Raw genomic sequence first — 17,216 nt, forward strand, 5'->3', positions numbered from 1 at the left:
AACAGCTGTGAAATCACATTTTCTGATCTTCACTGTCAGGTAAAAGACCAGAATATACCAGCTAGGCTCTGCAGTGCTAGGGACATACTTCAGTTCTGCTGAAATCTAATTTTCTTAGAATCTGGATCTGAGTAGGAGCCTTGCACTTTCAGTTCTTTGGGTTTCTTTTCCCACTGCCATCCTTTTCCCAACACCTCCAGTACTCAAAATCACCACGTAGAAAAACACAGCAATGACCTCAAAGGGCCAACGTACAATGGGTGCTGCAAAGATATTTCAGGGAGGTAGAGGAGAAATTAAGAACATCTAGAAAAAGAAGAGAGGAACTGCCTTAGAATATGGTCACATCCTGAGCGGGCAGGCAAAGAAACATGATACGGGATCGACTGGAGGAACTCCAAAAACTGTTCCATAAAGCAAAGACCCCAACAGAGATGTAGAAGCTGAAACTGAAGTACCAAGTTTAACATCTTTACTATAATTCAGTTGTTTATAAAATAAACCCAACACAACTATTTTCTTGACAATAAAGAAAATAACTCTGCATTGGTTTCACTGGATTTCAGCATAAACCGATTGTACAGGAAGAAAAAAGGACAACATCTCCACCCCAAAGAAACAATTTTTAAAAAGGTTTTCAAGTGTTTTTTTTTTAATAAATGTGCTTTGTTCACAAAAAGTAGTGACATAAAGACAACAGAAACGTGAATACACATTTTCTTCCCTCTCCTCTCCAGCACCTTAAGAACAAGAGATCTCTTGCACAGTCGTAATTTTCGAATATTTCATAACCTAGAAACATTCTTCTTGCACCAAAGCCAAATATCCAACAACTCCTAGTATCACCACCTTATTGTTCAGGGAGGTATAAGTATTTATGTAAATCCCACTTTCTGCATCCACCACAATCTACTGTCCCTTGTAAAAACAAAACAAAAAACAAAAACAAAAAACCAACCAACCAAAAAAACCAAAACCCAAGCTGTTATGAATCTCAGGTCCCTAAACCACGAAAACAATGGTGTCACCAACCTGCCAAAATGTTAATATTTTAAACTATTTTTAGGGGATAAGTCTTGGTCTGAATTGCTTTTTTGTATGAATCACAAACCAATTTACATTAACCGATGCCAACATATATGTTAACTGGTATATAACTTTTTTTTTTTAAAAGGAGTATCAGTTAAAATGTTAGGTACACTTTGAAGTATGCACAGATTAAATTTCCATAAACAGCTGAATTTGTAGCACCAATATTTTAGCTTTAACATGAGCACTGCTGGAGTCAGTGGTTAACTGGGAAGAAGAAAGGGTTTGAATGACAAACATTTTAGTGAAAGTGAAGGGGTAAAGCATTAGATGCAAATACTGACTTACAGCCAATTTTGAAGCCATTGTGTATTTCATTAGAGAAACAGTCTCTGTAAAAAAATTAAATAAAGTCGACCATGATACTCGTATGTCTAAACTTTTTTTTTTTTCCACATCAGAATGTAATTGTTTAGTTTGTATATAACTGTATCATTCAGATTGAATAACAAATTTGAATCGGGTATTAGGGGATGCCTTAAATTTAAGGAAAGAGACACAAAAAGCTTATGTTAAAGAATAAAGCATTGCAGTCCAGATCATGTTTGAGTGTAAGCTGGACCAATGCGGGATGGCTCTTTGTAGGAAACAGTATAAAAGAAAAAAAGGTAGGTCAAACCGTGACACTTTCAGTGCAAAACTTCAATGGAAGGACTAAGTTTCATTTTTGTAGCAAGCCCTGTAAAATCCACACTACCACTTCAGTTTATCTGGTAACTTCTGTATTATAAATATAAGATGGTAGCTTAATATGGTGTAAGGTGTATTTCATCACAACCACTATGAAACTATATATTAGTATTTTCTACCATTTTGCTGAAGTCAGTCTTAAAACCATGATGTGGCACCTAGTTCATTTATTATTAGGCACTTTCATACAGATTTAACAGCCTAACATTCAAATCTGAAAATCCTGGCCATTATTTTTAAATGGAGGGAAATCTAAGCGAAGTACTGAATCTTCTATTTTTACCACTGAACAGAATTGGTTTTTCCTGCAAAACCTCACAAATTTATTATACAAATTAAAAAACTTAATAGATGTAAAACACTTCTGTTCCATTTCCTTACAGTGCAGACCAGTTTTCAGACAGCTATGGAGTTTTTATTTAACTAAACAGGAGGTTTGGAGGTCCAAATAAGCAAACAAATAGTGTATGTTAATTTCATTTGTGTGGTCTGAATACACAGCTTTGTGCAAATATGTGTATCTTTGAAAAACTTCTGTAATTATGTTCCTTTTTACAAAATCAGTCTGTAGTTACCGTATAACCTGGGAGGTCTACAAATAAGAACAATTAAAGAAAAAGTTGTTAAAATGCATAAATAATTTACTTTAAAACATGACAAAACCCACCCTGTTCCCCAAAAAACACAGTTTGACGAGAATACAGAACACCATCACTGGGGAAATACTGATACACATTAGTGCTTGTACACTCATAAAATTGCAAAACCATGTTCCAGCTTTGAATTGAAACATAATTGTCTAGACGTACCATAGTCCTCTGGGGGGGGAATAACCTCTTCGGAAATCTAACTACTATATATGCAATGAAATTATACAGTATGTATAACTATGGATTAATGTATTCCAGTGTTTTGGTGTTATCTCGATTTGGTGTTATCTCGAGAGGGCTGCAATAAACAAAATCAAATGTGCAAGCATTATAGTTTCTCCAGCCCAGGCTTAACCAGAGTGAAACAAATTTTGGGAAGAAAGTTTTGTTCCATAATTAAGAAGGGACATGTGTAACCAAGTGTCTTAACCTATCTGCACATTTAATTAAAGTGCAAATTATTTCTTCCTACATATACTTCTCAGAAGCCCACCAACTCCAGTGCCTTAAGCTCAACCACATTGAGTTAAAATATTGAAACAACATTTAGCAAATTAAATAGAATTCACACTTCACAGCACTAAAGAAAAGAATGGTACCTTTCTGGAAAAAAAATTAGTGATATAAATCTAAAGAAAGTAACAGCAATTTATGCTATGACATGAGTCATTTGCATAAAACTTGTATTTTTCACTTTCATACAAGAATAAATTTTAAAATTCAAAAGTAGAAAAAAATAGCAAACTCTGTAAACCTTTGCATTTTCTTTATGCAAACCATTTTTGTGTGTTGAGCCCATGTTAGTATAGCAAAATTAGTTAAGCAAGAGGTTTGACTGAAAGGGCATTTCAATGACTACATTAACTTAGAAGCAATATAGGATCTTCTAGCTCATAGAAAGGAATTGAACTAGACTGGCTTTCTCCAGAGTCTGAGTCGTAAGGAGCATCTGGTAGCTCCATAAAACCATAAGCTAGCTGTTCATCTTCTGTATCTGATCGAACATAGCAGGAAGTGTTGGAATACTCCTCATCCTCTATACTGTTGAAATCCTGTGGGATATACAACATTCCTGGGTAGTTCCTGCTAACCAAGTCACTTGTTGTTTGCAGGGAAGTTTTCCTAAATGCCATCAGGTGCATGTGAGAAAACTTGGAATACTTGAAGCGTTTAAAACCCAAGGACTCTATGGCAATTTTCCAGCTTTTCATCATCATAGCCCGGCGATTCTGATGAGATGAATCAGGAGTTATTACAAGCAATAAGCCATTTAATACGAGAAGTTCATGTGCCTTCTTGCAGCATATCCATCGTTGGTAGGGTGATGGAAAGTAAGAAAGGAGCAGCGAGAAAACAACAACATGAAACAGTTCTCCAGGTAGAGAATCAATGGGATTTTTCAGTTGCTTAAGAAAGGCATCTATAGCATCTTGTGCCAGTTGGAGAGGTTGCTGGATTTGAAGATTTAAGAAGTCACATTTGTACACGCTCTGGTGGAATAAGAAAAACAGAAAACCAAACAAACATCAAGGCTAGTTTAAAGAGCAAATACAATCCAAATCCACAGAAAAATCAATGACAACCTCTCCATTCCCTTGAGGAAGTGTCAAGCCTGCTGAATGTTCCCCTTGCTATTAAATCAAACAATCTAAAATAACAGTTAAACACATCTTGCTAGCTTTTACAGTTGCAAAGAAGAATTTTAGATGTGCAGTAGTCTACTAGAAATTTGATAGCCGATTACTGTTAATTTAAAAAACAAACAAACAAACCAACCCCAACAAATTTAGCGTAAATAGAACAAAGTATCAAATCAACTCTCTCACAAGTGATTTAAGAAGAACTCAGATAAGCCTACATTGCTTTTGTTTCTCCAGATGCTGGAAGCCTTTCGTAGGTTTTTATAAACCTGAAATCAGTAATTAGAAACTAAATTTGATACCTCAGTATTTCCACCAGTTCTTCAAAAAGAATCCAAGAAACTTAGTACTTTAGTCACTTGAAAAAAAGTGTCATTCTTTACTGGTACAGAACAAAGCAGCTATGGCAAGACAATATACATTAGAAAGTTACAGTACACTAACTGCTTTGCAGCAGTGATGCAGGTCCATGTTTTAACCTTGCTGTAAATGCAAAGTGTAGCAGTACACATTTGGGCAGTTACCAAAGTAAGGCAAGGGCTATAAATTCATCTGTTGATCATTTGTGCGCTCAAGCTGTCAAAGACGGGCAATGGCACCACAAAGCAACATACAGAAGAACAAGTTCTTAACATCCTTAATCACTAAGCATTCAAAAAATAAGAATAATAGTATGCTATTCACTACATTTAAGTTTTGACACTTTACATTCATCAAAACCTGGGACTGACTTCTTTCATAAAAAAGGTATTAAGATACAGGTTTTGACATGATAGCAACAAAAATTGCTATTAATGCCTAGAGAATGTGCAGTGAATGACACTTTAAACAGGTAAGTGAACATGAAAGCAGACACAAAACATTGTGGAGCCCATCTGAAAGCTGGAGTTAGATCTGCTGCATTTTCATACCACAAAAATATTTATAGCATGTTTTATGAAACAATACTCAAAAAAGATCACTAGAACACTATTGTAAAGGTATTCATAAAACAACTGATACACAAAATTGTTTCTAAGTAGAAGAGAAGGTTATTTCTGTTTATATAAAATCACATTCTCTTCTGAGACTACGCAGTGAATTAGAAAAAGTTATCAACGTTAAAAAAAAGATCTGTGATTTATTTTTCAGTAGCTTTAATCTTGGCCTCCAATATGCAAAAATCAAGAAAGAGACTTGCATTATGTGGCTATAATCAAGAAATTTTAATTGCAACCACTATACCTGCAGGGCTATATTCTGCTTCCTTGTAATACTTGGAACAGGAAATTAACAGTAGTAATTTCATTATATCCTCTACTAAGTTTTAAAAGAAAGAAATGCTTTGAAGAATAACTGTTCAGAGTAACATGCTAATTTTACTTAGATGCAAAGCTTAAAAAGTTAGAGGTTATACATATACAGTTGAAAAAACAATTTAGACTGCAAGTCTTTCTAAACCATTGAAAAATACTCATAAAACAGTCATGTAGAAATAATGTTAAAGACAATTTCGGGACTAAAGTATGTTTTGAGTAGAATCTAAACTCTGCAGACAGTTTTAGGACAAAAATGCTGCTAAACTGGAAATTGCTACTAAACTTTAGATATACAAGTCTTGAACTGATGTTAAAGTCCTCCTAGACACTGAAAGAGCAGTTGTATTTCAGTGCATCCACTGACATTTAAGAACACAATCCTATTTGTATATTCTAATTTTTAATTCCAGTACCCTTCCTGCCTCTTTTGTCTCAGACTATATTTACTCCAATACAATATCTGCTGCATATTCAGTATGTTTTGCAGCAGTATGAAATTGTATTTGGATTTTCCCAAAGTGGAGATTCTCCCTGCATGACAAGTTTGCCATCTTTCTGTTGTCTTTTTTTTTTTTTTTTTTAATGTAGAAAAATTAAACTTCTCTAAGAAAATAACCACTGCTAATTGTACTCTGGAATATCTGTGTTACAAGCAGAATGTTTGAAGGAATAGCCAGCAAAAAAACTGGGTCAAGAAGAAACCTGTTCTGTTTACCCCAGTCTCAGTTTCCCTCCTTGCTCATTTCTAATACTGCACATTTCCCTTAGTGTACCTTACACCAAAGACACTGAAAATGAGTGAATAATGCCTACAGAATACTAATCTTTTCTTGGTGCAGTTCCCCTCCCCTTCAAAACACAAAACCTTTTAATGGAAATAAATTTCCATTTTCTTATCTCTACAGTTTACATTCTCTCTCTATGAAACAGAGATTTTAAACATTTTGAAGACATTAATTCTTTTATTATATAACTAACATTTCAGTTCCTTTCCTATTTTTTTCACAATTACGTCCCTCTTATTCCTCAAATCAGCCGAAGTATTTTACTCAACTACTTAGGCTATATCCAAAGCATTTCCATATGCAGAAAGTGGATCATTCTATTTTTATTAAAGAAGGAATTCTTTAACCCTCTATTCAACTTTATTCAAGAAACTGACTTCCTAAGAAGCCTCTATGCTTCAATGTGTTTCAAAAAGTATTTTGGTATCTTACCTAAAAGATCTGCTAAATCAGAAGATTTTACCAATCTTCTATTTTCAGCTTCTACCACTGAGTCGTCAGATCAATTTTTCAGGTCAGAAGATGATATTAACTACCATAAGAACACTCTGGCTGTTATTCTGAAACCATAAGTCAGCCCAGGCAACTGCTGGCCTAAAGATAAATTTATTCAGGAGGTTATGGTGCTGATGCAGCTCAAAGTAGAGTCAACTTGAATACATCAGGGCTTATTAATTCTGTTTTGGAGACAGGCCTGAGCTTATTCTAGCAGATGTGTTTGAGTGCACAAACTCTACTCCATGTCACTCCAAGAACGCTTGCTAGCTAGGTTTCAAGGTGCCCTGAACGCATCAAAGTCTCCAAAAGAATGGAAGTAAGAGAAGCTGGTGAGCCCGAGACAGGTCTTACAGTAACTACGTTGGTCTGTACAGTAGCACTCCAGGGACTTCCCTATCATCAAGCTATGGTACTAACTATTGTCAGATGACGAGAAATCAATTATCTTATCGTTCCCTTGTACTGGGAGAGAGCCTGAAGAACTGGTTAGTACACAGAAATTGCAGCTACCTGACTACTCCCTCTCCTGGTGTCTGGCATGGATTACTCACATTCGTCCATTACATCTGCAGAAGTAACCTTTCTGGGACTCGTCCAGTAATGGTTTTGGTCACTGTACATTTAAATTGAATTTCATGAGAACAAAAGTAATTTTCTTATGAAAGCAGCATGATAGATTAGGTAGCAGAATATTAACTAGGCATACCCCAAAATTAATGGTTAGATTCGGCTCATATAACTTCAGGTGCCTAAGCTGCCATTATAGTCACTGGAGAGCAAGTCAATACAGCCCACGAGGTCAGAACACAGCTCACCTACTGTGAAGCAGCAGACGTTTAGGTTTCACTGATTATTTTTAATAGATCTCCACTGACTGTAATTGGAACTTAGAACCCCAGATGTAGACACCCATGATCTATGTATCTTAGCTGGAAATTTACTTGCCATGTATTAGCATTTTAGATGCCACAGGCTGCCACTTCAGTGGCATGTGTCTCCTTTACATCCTGTGGCATGCCCAATGGCCCTATGCAGAAGTCCTACAGCCTCTTAAGTGGTAGAAGGCAATCACGATGCCTATTCTTCAAATTAGGCAAGGTGGAGTCCACTCAAAGTTTCTTTGTGTTTTAAATGACACTAAAAGGCAATTTATCAGACTCAGATTTTTTTCAAGAATATCTTTCATTATCTCCAAGCATATACGCAAAAATATAAATTAGGCATTAGTGGACTAAACCTGGTAACCACAACAAAATACCATGCATTTAGCATGTAACCACACTGCAGCAAATAAGAGAACATTACTTTCAAGTTAAGTGTATTATTGTACTCATACACTTCTCACCTCTCCACTTCTAAAGAGAGTTACCTTAGGCCACTGATTTTAATAGAGCCTGATTTTAAACTGTAAGTGGTCAAGATGGGTATGGTCAAAGTTTTTTCTGTTTTCTGTCAGAAATGTATTCCTTTCTGTATCTTTTCATTTTCATTCCACTTTGTCATTTTGCTTGGTTGATAAATGCTATTAGGACTGATGAAAGAGCAAAAGACAGAAAGAACACATGATTGCAGCAGAATTAATGCATTTGAAAACTTTATCACCTAGAGAAAATGAAGCAATATACCCCAAAACTGCTGATAAATTTGGCCTCACAATTGCGGAAGTTCAATAATATTTCTAGCAATGAACAGAAAAACCCCCTTACAATGCACTTCTGGTTACTAAAACTCACCAGAAAAACTCACCAAGTACAGTCACTGATCATTTCCTTCTGTCAGCAAATGCAACTTCTGAGAAGTTCATGCCTAAGTGTAAGCCTACTCAATTTTTATTTATGCCTTTCAGGATTCAAGGACTCACCTGAAATGCCATTAAAGGTGGCTACTAAAATTTTCCAATGTTAAGATTCACAACTGCATTATAAAGGCATAATTCTTGAAAAAAAAAAATCAGATTTTTAAAACAAAACACAACTACAGTTTAGAGCCTGTTCATGGGAAAGGATGTAGTAGGAGGGCCACAGTTCCTATTAAAGTACAGATATTTAGGATGCATAGTCAAGTATTAAACATTTTTTTTTCAGTCATTTTGAAGCATTCTAAAATATCTGAGAATCAAATTTATATTAAATTTAGCAAACATTACATACCTCAACAGCTGGAACAATATCTATGCCAACCGTCAGAAATTCTTCAAACTTCAGAAATGGATTAAAGCAGCTACCAACATCAAGTAATCTGATCTTCCCCAAGGAGTGGAGCAATCTAAGAAGCAGCAAGAATTCAGTTTTATCAAACATCATTTTTGAAATTATATTCTGAGTAACAATTTCAGATAACTAACGCAAAAAATTTCTCAAAGAACACCACAGTAGTGACTAATAGAAGTGAATGCCTTACTTGAATTGCTGAGATACCTAATGAACCAAGCTCCATCAGTAAAGCAGATGGTCCTCAAGCAGAAGAGTTACGTTCAGAGCAGCTGTAATACTATTGACTTGTGTACTTGTTGTAAGAAACTAAAATAGCAACTTGTGTGTCCACTAGACAGGCTTTCTCTATTACTTTGTGTTTCCCACTTATCTTTTTGTCATATTTATTGGTGTTGAAGTCACACAAGTCACCAGAGTTAAAATTTCAGGAGTTTAAAAAGAGAAACTGGCAACACTCAATGACCTACCTACTTGTCAGTCCCATTTTAAAGAGCATCTGAAGTGCCATAATTGGTTTAATAAAGACAGGAGAACACATAACGGTATTCCAAGGTGAGAAAAAAAAAAAAAAAAATCTAAAAATGAAAGCATTTAGTTATTCCCTGCAAAAATTTTAAAACATTTTATTTGCTTTATGTAAGTGAATATTTTTTTAAAATGGATGACTGCTGGATGTTCACTCCAATTCTATTTTCAATGGATGCTGTGAAAGAGTTTATCAGTCCATACAGAGCCACAAACTTAAAAACTGGCTGCTCGAGTTGTAGGGAAGTTATTCTAAACATCTAAATGAAATGAAGTATTCCCTCAAAACTACTTGGGAAAAAAAAAGTCTATTTCATGCAAGGCAATCAGTTTTATTTTGGAATATCCAAAAGCTTCTTAATGAGAAATAGGCAAAAATAGCCATCTGGTTTAAGAAAGAGAGTCCTAATCAGAGTACTTCTGAAGTACTCAAAAACAACGATTTATCCCATAGGAATTCTGGAGAACATTTTAGTAAGCCAAAAATCTATCTCCTTATCTGCCACTGCATGACCACCCTACTATTCAAGGTGAAATTATAGGTAGGAAGGCCAATGGCTGTAATGCTAAATACTTAACTATGCTACGAAACAACAAAAGGTGAATGATTAAAAAAAGGGGGAGGAGGGGATTAACTTGAGAAATCATGACTTACTGCTTAGAGTGATAGAAAGAGGTTGACAGACTGTTGAGGACACTTTAAAACTTTAGTTCCAGAATGCTGCAGAAATGCATATATACCCTCCTAAAACATCACAGAAAATGAAAAAAAACCCCAAACCTCACACTGAATAACTGGCCAATCATCTTCTCAACCAGATTTCCAAAACTTCCTGGAGTAAAAAAAAAAACCTAAATGGAGGAGCGGGAGATCAGAAAGAAGATAGGCCGAAGAAACGAAGACAGGACATTCTTTTACTGTCTGGTGGAAGCTCCTGTTATAGCACAGCAGAAGATATGCTAGAGGCTGGCAGGTGAGATTTGCGTTTTCTTGGGAAGCTCTGACATCATCTGTGACACAACTGCAAAACCAATCTGAAATGCCTTTATGAAGCTAAAGACATCATTGCTCTCTTCTTTAAGTTAAATATATAGTTTTAAAAAGAGATGCCTGGCAACTTTTGAGGATAGTGACTGCAGCCTTGCCTCTGAAAGCATCCTTATCATCCAAAGGATAGTCTCCTAGACCAATGCCTAGAGGAACATTTGTGGTCTTCAAGTTTGCAACCATAAGCATTTTCTTCATGACTAAGCCAGTTACCAGTATATATAACGTAGTATCAGATAAGATCAATGCACCTGTACAGAAGTACTGGCAGTCAGTTATCTTGTCCACATTTAAAGGTTTTGCCTTGTCCTGGCACTTATTTTGCCTAACCTGATAAGCTGTCCCTCTTAAATGAATTAAAATTTGAATGTTGCACTCAGTTATCACTAATATCAAGGACTCAGCTGTTGAATACATCCTACAATCAAAGACATTGTTCTTTAGTTTTTTAATTTCCTTGCATTCTGAATTTGGAGGCCCCTGCTGTTTATTCTTTCTTTGCAATTGCAACAAACCAGTAAATGCTGGAGTTAAACAATTCTGTGCAAGTCCACTAGTACAGACTTTACATCCACCTGTTCTTTAAATGCCAACTTGATGAGTGCATCCACATATCAAAAATATAAAAAAGATACACAGCACCACTAGCACCCAACAGTTTGAGCTCGTTCTATTAGACCATTTATGAGGATGCATCTAAAAATTTCCATCATGACTTGTAAGATCTTAGAACACCCAAAATCCATTAATAGAGGCAAAAAAATGTGAACTCATAGCTTTCACAGGGAATTCACAGGGAGGAGAATGATAAATTTCCAGCAAGCAAATGTTGCTTTTTGCTTCAAGTTTCTGTAGCCAATTCCAACTGGCATCTCCAAAATATCGCTTGTCATCTTTCTGGGAAAGATTCAGCCCTAGAGAGACAGATAACTGCAAAAACTTTCAGAAACAGATCTGCAGGGCCAATGGAGTCCAACAAAGCCATGGTTGTGCTTATAGCAACAACAAAGCAGTAAGAAATACTGCAGGAAAAAAATATCTTTAAGCAGCAATAGAGAGATCTGGGCTCTCTGTGCTCCTCCTAAACCCCCAGTGACCTACCACAGAGAGGATGCTGGAGAAGCAAGACGAAATTTCTTGTTGCATTTGGCAGAAAAATAATGCCAAGTTTAAGGATTTTGCTTCTACATGGAATAGAAGATATCCAGGGGATACTTATGTCAAAATACCAGCATCACCAAGGCAAATAGTGCAACAATTATCTTTAAGTTAAAACCATACACATTACCAGGCTGTCCTGTAAGTCAGTCAGTACTGACACTATTTCAGAATGAAGATGATCACAACGTAATCTGTACAACAGGAATTTAAATACTGCAGAGTGACCATTCAGATCCTAGCGGCCATAAATCACAAGCACGGGCTGAAGTCAAGTAGTGTCTTTTTCCATGCAAGGCTAGTATGAGGTTTCTCAGACCAGCACATCTGTTTTGTCTAGCAAATGGAGACACTAATGGCAGATTCTCTCTCATTCAAACACAAAAACATGTGTCTGGTAACAGCAATAGAAGACACATGGAACCACAGGAAACACAAGAGGGAACGTGACTGTAGTGCAGAGAAAACTGCCTCTAGAGATCTTAACATTTTCCATTTAAAGTGTTGAGTGAAATACTTGTACAGATTAAAATTAAGCAGCACAACCCAGAACCCTCTAATCTCCAGGAGAGCCCATTTCACCTACGGTAGAGTGAAAAAAGAAAAAAAAATAGAAAAAAAAAATCACTGTGATGTATTCTGTCTTCCTCTCTTACAAAGCCTGCATTCTTGGCTGCAGCGTTATTTTTGACTGGGTGAAGGGGCACACTTCTAGAAAGCTACAACTCTGGATTCCTAGCTGACCAGAAGCCAGAAACTCTCTTCTGCATTAATGGACAACAGATCTAAGGCATCTGATACAGGGCAAATTCACTCTGATAGGTGTGTCACATCCAAAGAACCTTGTAGTCTAAGTTCAATGCAAATATACTTTGAAACCGTAAAAGTAGCAGAGATTCAGATGCTCACTTGTGTCTTGACTTCCTGTTGCTTGTCAGGTTTTGCTGCCTCTCAGAACACAGGTGCAATGAGTCGCTTAATAGCAATTCTCAGGCTCCCAGTTATCAGTTAGGTGCTTGAAATCATTTTGAAGGTCTTCAGAAGCACTTAGATTCGGTCACTGAATATATACAGAGAACACAGACCATCGATTCAAATGGTCTGAAGACCACTGGTTCGGATACCTACTTTTTCAGCACTGTAACTCTTAAATCAGATTCCTCATTAAAGGATATAACTTATCTAGGTGACAACCACTGATCCAGTGAGCCAATGACCTTGTTAGAAGTGTAGTCTTGCTGAATTAATTGATAATCACCCTCCAACCTCCTGTTTCCTAATGATTTTCAGTCAAGGCAACATTAAAAGCAAGGGAAGTACTTTGCTACTGTAGGTAATCTCCAAGCACATCTTGGATCGACAATTCTCCAATGCATTAATGTACAGGTAGAAAAACAAGATGTGAATAGTTAAAGATCAGGAACTGGTAAAGAAGTATATATAGCCTGGGAAATGAGTGCATTTTAAATATATCCCACACTTGTTTATTTCAAGAACTTTATTAAATGGACTGCAGTTCTTGATTATTAGCCCCCTTAAAAATGCACCTATTATTCAACTATGTGCTGTACAGGTAAGTGACATTTTCTCTTGGAAGTAAATAGAAATAGAGCAGTTAAAGTGACTTTCCTTATGGTCATACAGTTCTGAAATTAATCACTTCAAGTGCTGATCTCCTAGTTTACAGTTTTAAATTATTATTTATCAAGGATGGGAGGGGAAAAAAATTCTGAAGCCTTATGCTGCTGTCAGAAGAGCTATACATCTGGGTCTGAGTAGCAACACTGGTATGCCTCAAATCTTCCGTAACATCCACACATAAAGATATCCAATGGGAAGGTCTAGCTTGCTGAGATACATATGAAAGAAGGAATGATAGGTTGTACCATAAGAGACAGTCAAATGAGCACCTGAGAAGAATCCATACCAAAAGAGTTGTGATTTTTATCATTAAGGATAAAAAGCAGAACTGCTTAATTTGATGGAAAAAGAAGAGAAACAATACTCAAAAAGAGAACAAAGAGGGGACTAATTTATTGAAGGGAGGAGCTGTTAAACAGTAGATAACAGCCACTTTAATCTTGCAAGACTAAGCCACTTTGATGTCCAGCTTCACAACAGGGGCAGTTATAATGTTAGAGACATAAGAACTCATTCTGGGATGGAAGGAAGTACTGTGGACAATACAACACTTTTCATATAGATCAAAGTAAAAAAAGGACTGTTCACATTAGTTATTTCTGTGAGACTCACCAATTTTAATCTGACAGAGAGGTGGGCAACATGAGCAACTGGAAATGGGTTCATCAAAATAGCTGAGTGACTTTCTGAGTTGCGCTAAACTTTGCACTTCTGGTTCCTATGATGTTTCCTACCATCACCTTTAAGAGCTGGTTGAGTGCCTCCTACTTCTCTCCACACCTCCCAGCATCTTTTTTACTACCAGTGGAACTTTTTATTCCTGAACTAGCTTTGCTCCTTACCAAGCAAAGTACAGTCTCTATGATGGCATGCCAATAAAGGTAAGGTCAGAAAGAGCTTCTACATAAGCAACCTGTTTTTAATACTACTTGAGAAAGAATTATATATGGGAGGAACAAAATTATTGTCTTTACACTTACTAGAGTAAAACAAAAAGTCACAGGCTTAGCCATACCTATAGACAACCCCACAACTCTTACTTGTAGTGTTACATGACCAGAATGGAGTGACAGTATTTGAACAAATAAGTGCGCGCGCGTGTGTGTAGGTTCCCCCACACCCCTTGTACCAAGACCTCACCAAGATTCAGACTTCACTAATTGATCAGTGTAGACATGGTAGAAAAGCATTTCAGGAGGAAAGTATGCTTTGTGTAATATGCAATCCATTTTCATTCTGATAAACTGTAATTTCTTTTATAATGCATAGAGGAAGAAATTGAATTTTGATTTCTCTGGGTAGTAACTTAGAACAGCTATGCCTTGTTGCTTTAAGGTCTGTACAGCTACTAAAAACCTTACTATCATTTGTTGCTTACTCAGGTAAATATTATGAATCTTGCCTTTGCCTGGTATGCCTTTATGGATGTATGTATTTTTAAAGTTTTGAGAGTGAAGATAAAAAAAATCACCATCACTCACCATATTAACAAATACTTTTAAAATTATTTAATAAAAACTTCCCTATTAACTACTTTCTATACACACTAGACAGAACAAAAGGTAAGGCTACAGACTACTAGTAGCAAGAAGAAACTCATGTGAAGTTAGCTCTGCAACAGCCACAATAAACAGTATGAAGACGGAGCACGTGCAAATAGAGAGCTAATGCTTTACCATGACAAGGCCTCCCACTGGAAGACAAATCAGTTTTAAGTAGTGTATGATCATCAAACCTATTGATTTAAATAAACAAGTACCAACAAACTGCTATTTATAGTAATGCTAAAATTATGTGTTAGCAAATGCCAGCATTATTGAAATGTCATAAGGCATCAGTAACTCATCAGCCCTTTGTGCGAAAGTGCCTGGCAGTTATCATTAAGAACAGGTATTCATTTTGAGGCTGCCTTAGCAAAATGAGCACTAAAAAAGAGGAGTCTGGGGGAAGTCAGCTTGTGAGAAGCCACTACTTTCATTTTGGAAGCATCTGTTTTATCTTGTCATAACAGGACAACAACAGGGAAAATGTTTTTGGTTTGCATGTAACTATTCAACTACATAGGTATTTGGAATCTTTGTGCCCTTTGCAAGTTACTTTACAAACATGAGAAGCCACAAAAGACCCATCTGCTAATAACATTAGTAACATGCTTGTTCCTTTCCTGACTAATACTGTATCTAACTTAAGTGCTGATCACACAAGACATGCTACAATATTGAGAAAAATCTCTTCACAGGACAGAAAAAACACAATTGCAGACAGTTGTAAGAACTGGTCTATAAAGAATATGAAGCAAGTTGTAAGTGTAACATTTAACGATAATATGCTTATGCATTCATTATTCCATTATACTTGCAAAATATTACATTCTTTCCATCACACATGGAACAGCCACAAACATGACCCATGTTATTTAGGAAAAAAAGGAGGGTGGGACTGTAACTGAAATAATAAAGCTACTCCTGAATGCCAAAAGTAACATTCTTACTCAAGTGAAGGTCAAAAACAAAATTAAAACTGTTGTTAGGAAAATACCTCAAGGATACTACAACTTCTGCAGAGCCAGTCATCAGAAAGCTAGCACATTTAAAATTAAGGGTTATAATTCAAAATTGCTTTTGAAGTGTATAATTGGAATCAAGAGTTTCTCTGCAATTATTTATGAAGAGAAAGTTTTAAGTACTCTGATATTTACATTTGGCACTTAGTACTTACATAAGCAATTGACTTTTCAACAGTGCTGAACAGCCATTAGATTCTAACTTAATTAACGTCTCCCTTATTTCACCTCAAGGTTTAATATAAATTACATTGTACACCAATGACATACAAAAGTGAAATTGCTCTAACACTTAAGTGCAGATGACCAAGTTGTCATTCTCAAGCAACTTTTTTATGGCATCCACCAAAATATACTACAGCATAAATATTTCTTGAAATGTATATATTCACATGAAAATGGCCTTTTGTAACTATTAAAAATACATCAGACTGATCTAATACATTATGGAGAAAAAATGGCCAGGTAAACCTTATCACACAAACAGGGGCAAAAAAAAAAGTCTGGAAAACAAGTAAAACTTACTCTTCTGTTATAGCTTCATGATTTGTCAAGCCAAAGTTTGGCAAGGGATCTTCAATCTTGGGAGCCTGGGGAACATTTAAAGCTGGAGTGGTCTTAGAAGCAAGAAGTGCTCTTTTTTCATCTTTCTCAAGTGCTTTTCTTTTCCCACCATTCTGAAAATATTCTCGGCATACACTGAAAAGACAGAAAGAAAATATTCCCCAGAAAAACAGAATGCTATTTTTGGTCATTACTATAAATAAGACACAAGATAGAGGTTTAAAAGAGACAAGTGCTGTCAGCTTTTAAACAAATCTGGGTTTTACTGCAACTTTGGTAAATCAGCTTTAGGAAAGATGCAATACACCCAAAGACACACTTGAGGTCAAGTGGTGTTTTATTTCAAAAAATTAGGCCATAAGTCACAGTCAAGTAAACAGATTCAAAATAGTTTTATCTGGATAGACTTTCAGAGCAAGACAGCAGAAGTCTTGTCAGAACATCACCAGAGGGTAAACTTCAGCTGTCACCTGAGCACCACAGTTCTCCACTAAGGTGCAAGGTTACTAACTAGCTCCTCATAAATGCAGGGGCTTCTGAAACATCTGTGTCTTGCAAGGCACATAATCTGGGGGAAAAGAAGCATAGTGCAGGCTTATGGGCTTACATACAACACGTTTTAATTTTAATTGAGTTTGCCTGGGGTGCTTTTTAGTTTTAAGTAACAGATATCTGCAGTAGCTGTACTATTGTGGAAGGCTTTTTCCCCATACTTAATTATTTTGCTAATAGGAACCAGAACAAAAATCTGGTCATACTTGAAGAGAAATGTTAAGCAGTTTAAAGGAATGAATATCATCAAAAAAGTTAAATTGCACCTGCATACTTCAACCAGTAGTCAGTATCAGTGTATG

The 17,216-nt window shown here is 36.2% G+C and overlaps 1 protein-coding gene across 1 annotated transcript in view; it reads right to left on the reverse strand.

The window, feature by feature from the left end:
• Nucleotides 1-1,149: 1,149 nt before the first annotated feature.
• SAMTOR (S-adenosylmethionine sensor upstream of mTORC1) overlaps nt 1,150-17,216 on the reverse strand; it is a 37,102-nt gene continuing 21,035 nt past the window's right edge. Inside the window, exons 3-5 of the mRNA XM_075059184.1 lie at nt 16,324-16,497; nt 8,801-8,915; nt 1,150-3,919 (exon numbers count right to left, since the gene is read on the reverse strand). Coding sequence (XP_074915285.1) covers nt 3,290-3,919; nt 8,801-8,915; nt 16,324-16,497 — 919 coding nt within the window. The 3' untranslated portion in view covers nt 1,150-3,289. The remainder of the gene's footprint in view (nt 3,920-8,800; nt 8,916-16,323; nt 16,498-17,216) is intronic.

The sequence above is a fragment of the Buteo buteo genome, chromosome 28, assembly GCF_964188355.1.
Source record: "Buteo buteo chromosome 28, bButBut1.hap1.1, whole genome shotgun sequence".
NCBI lineage: Eukaryota > Metazoa > Chordata > Aves > Accipitriformes > Accipitridae > Buteo > Buteo buteo.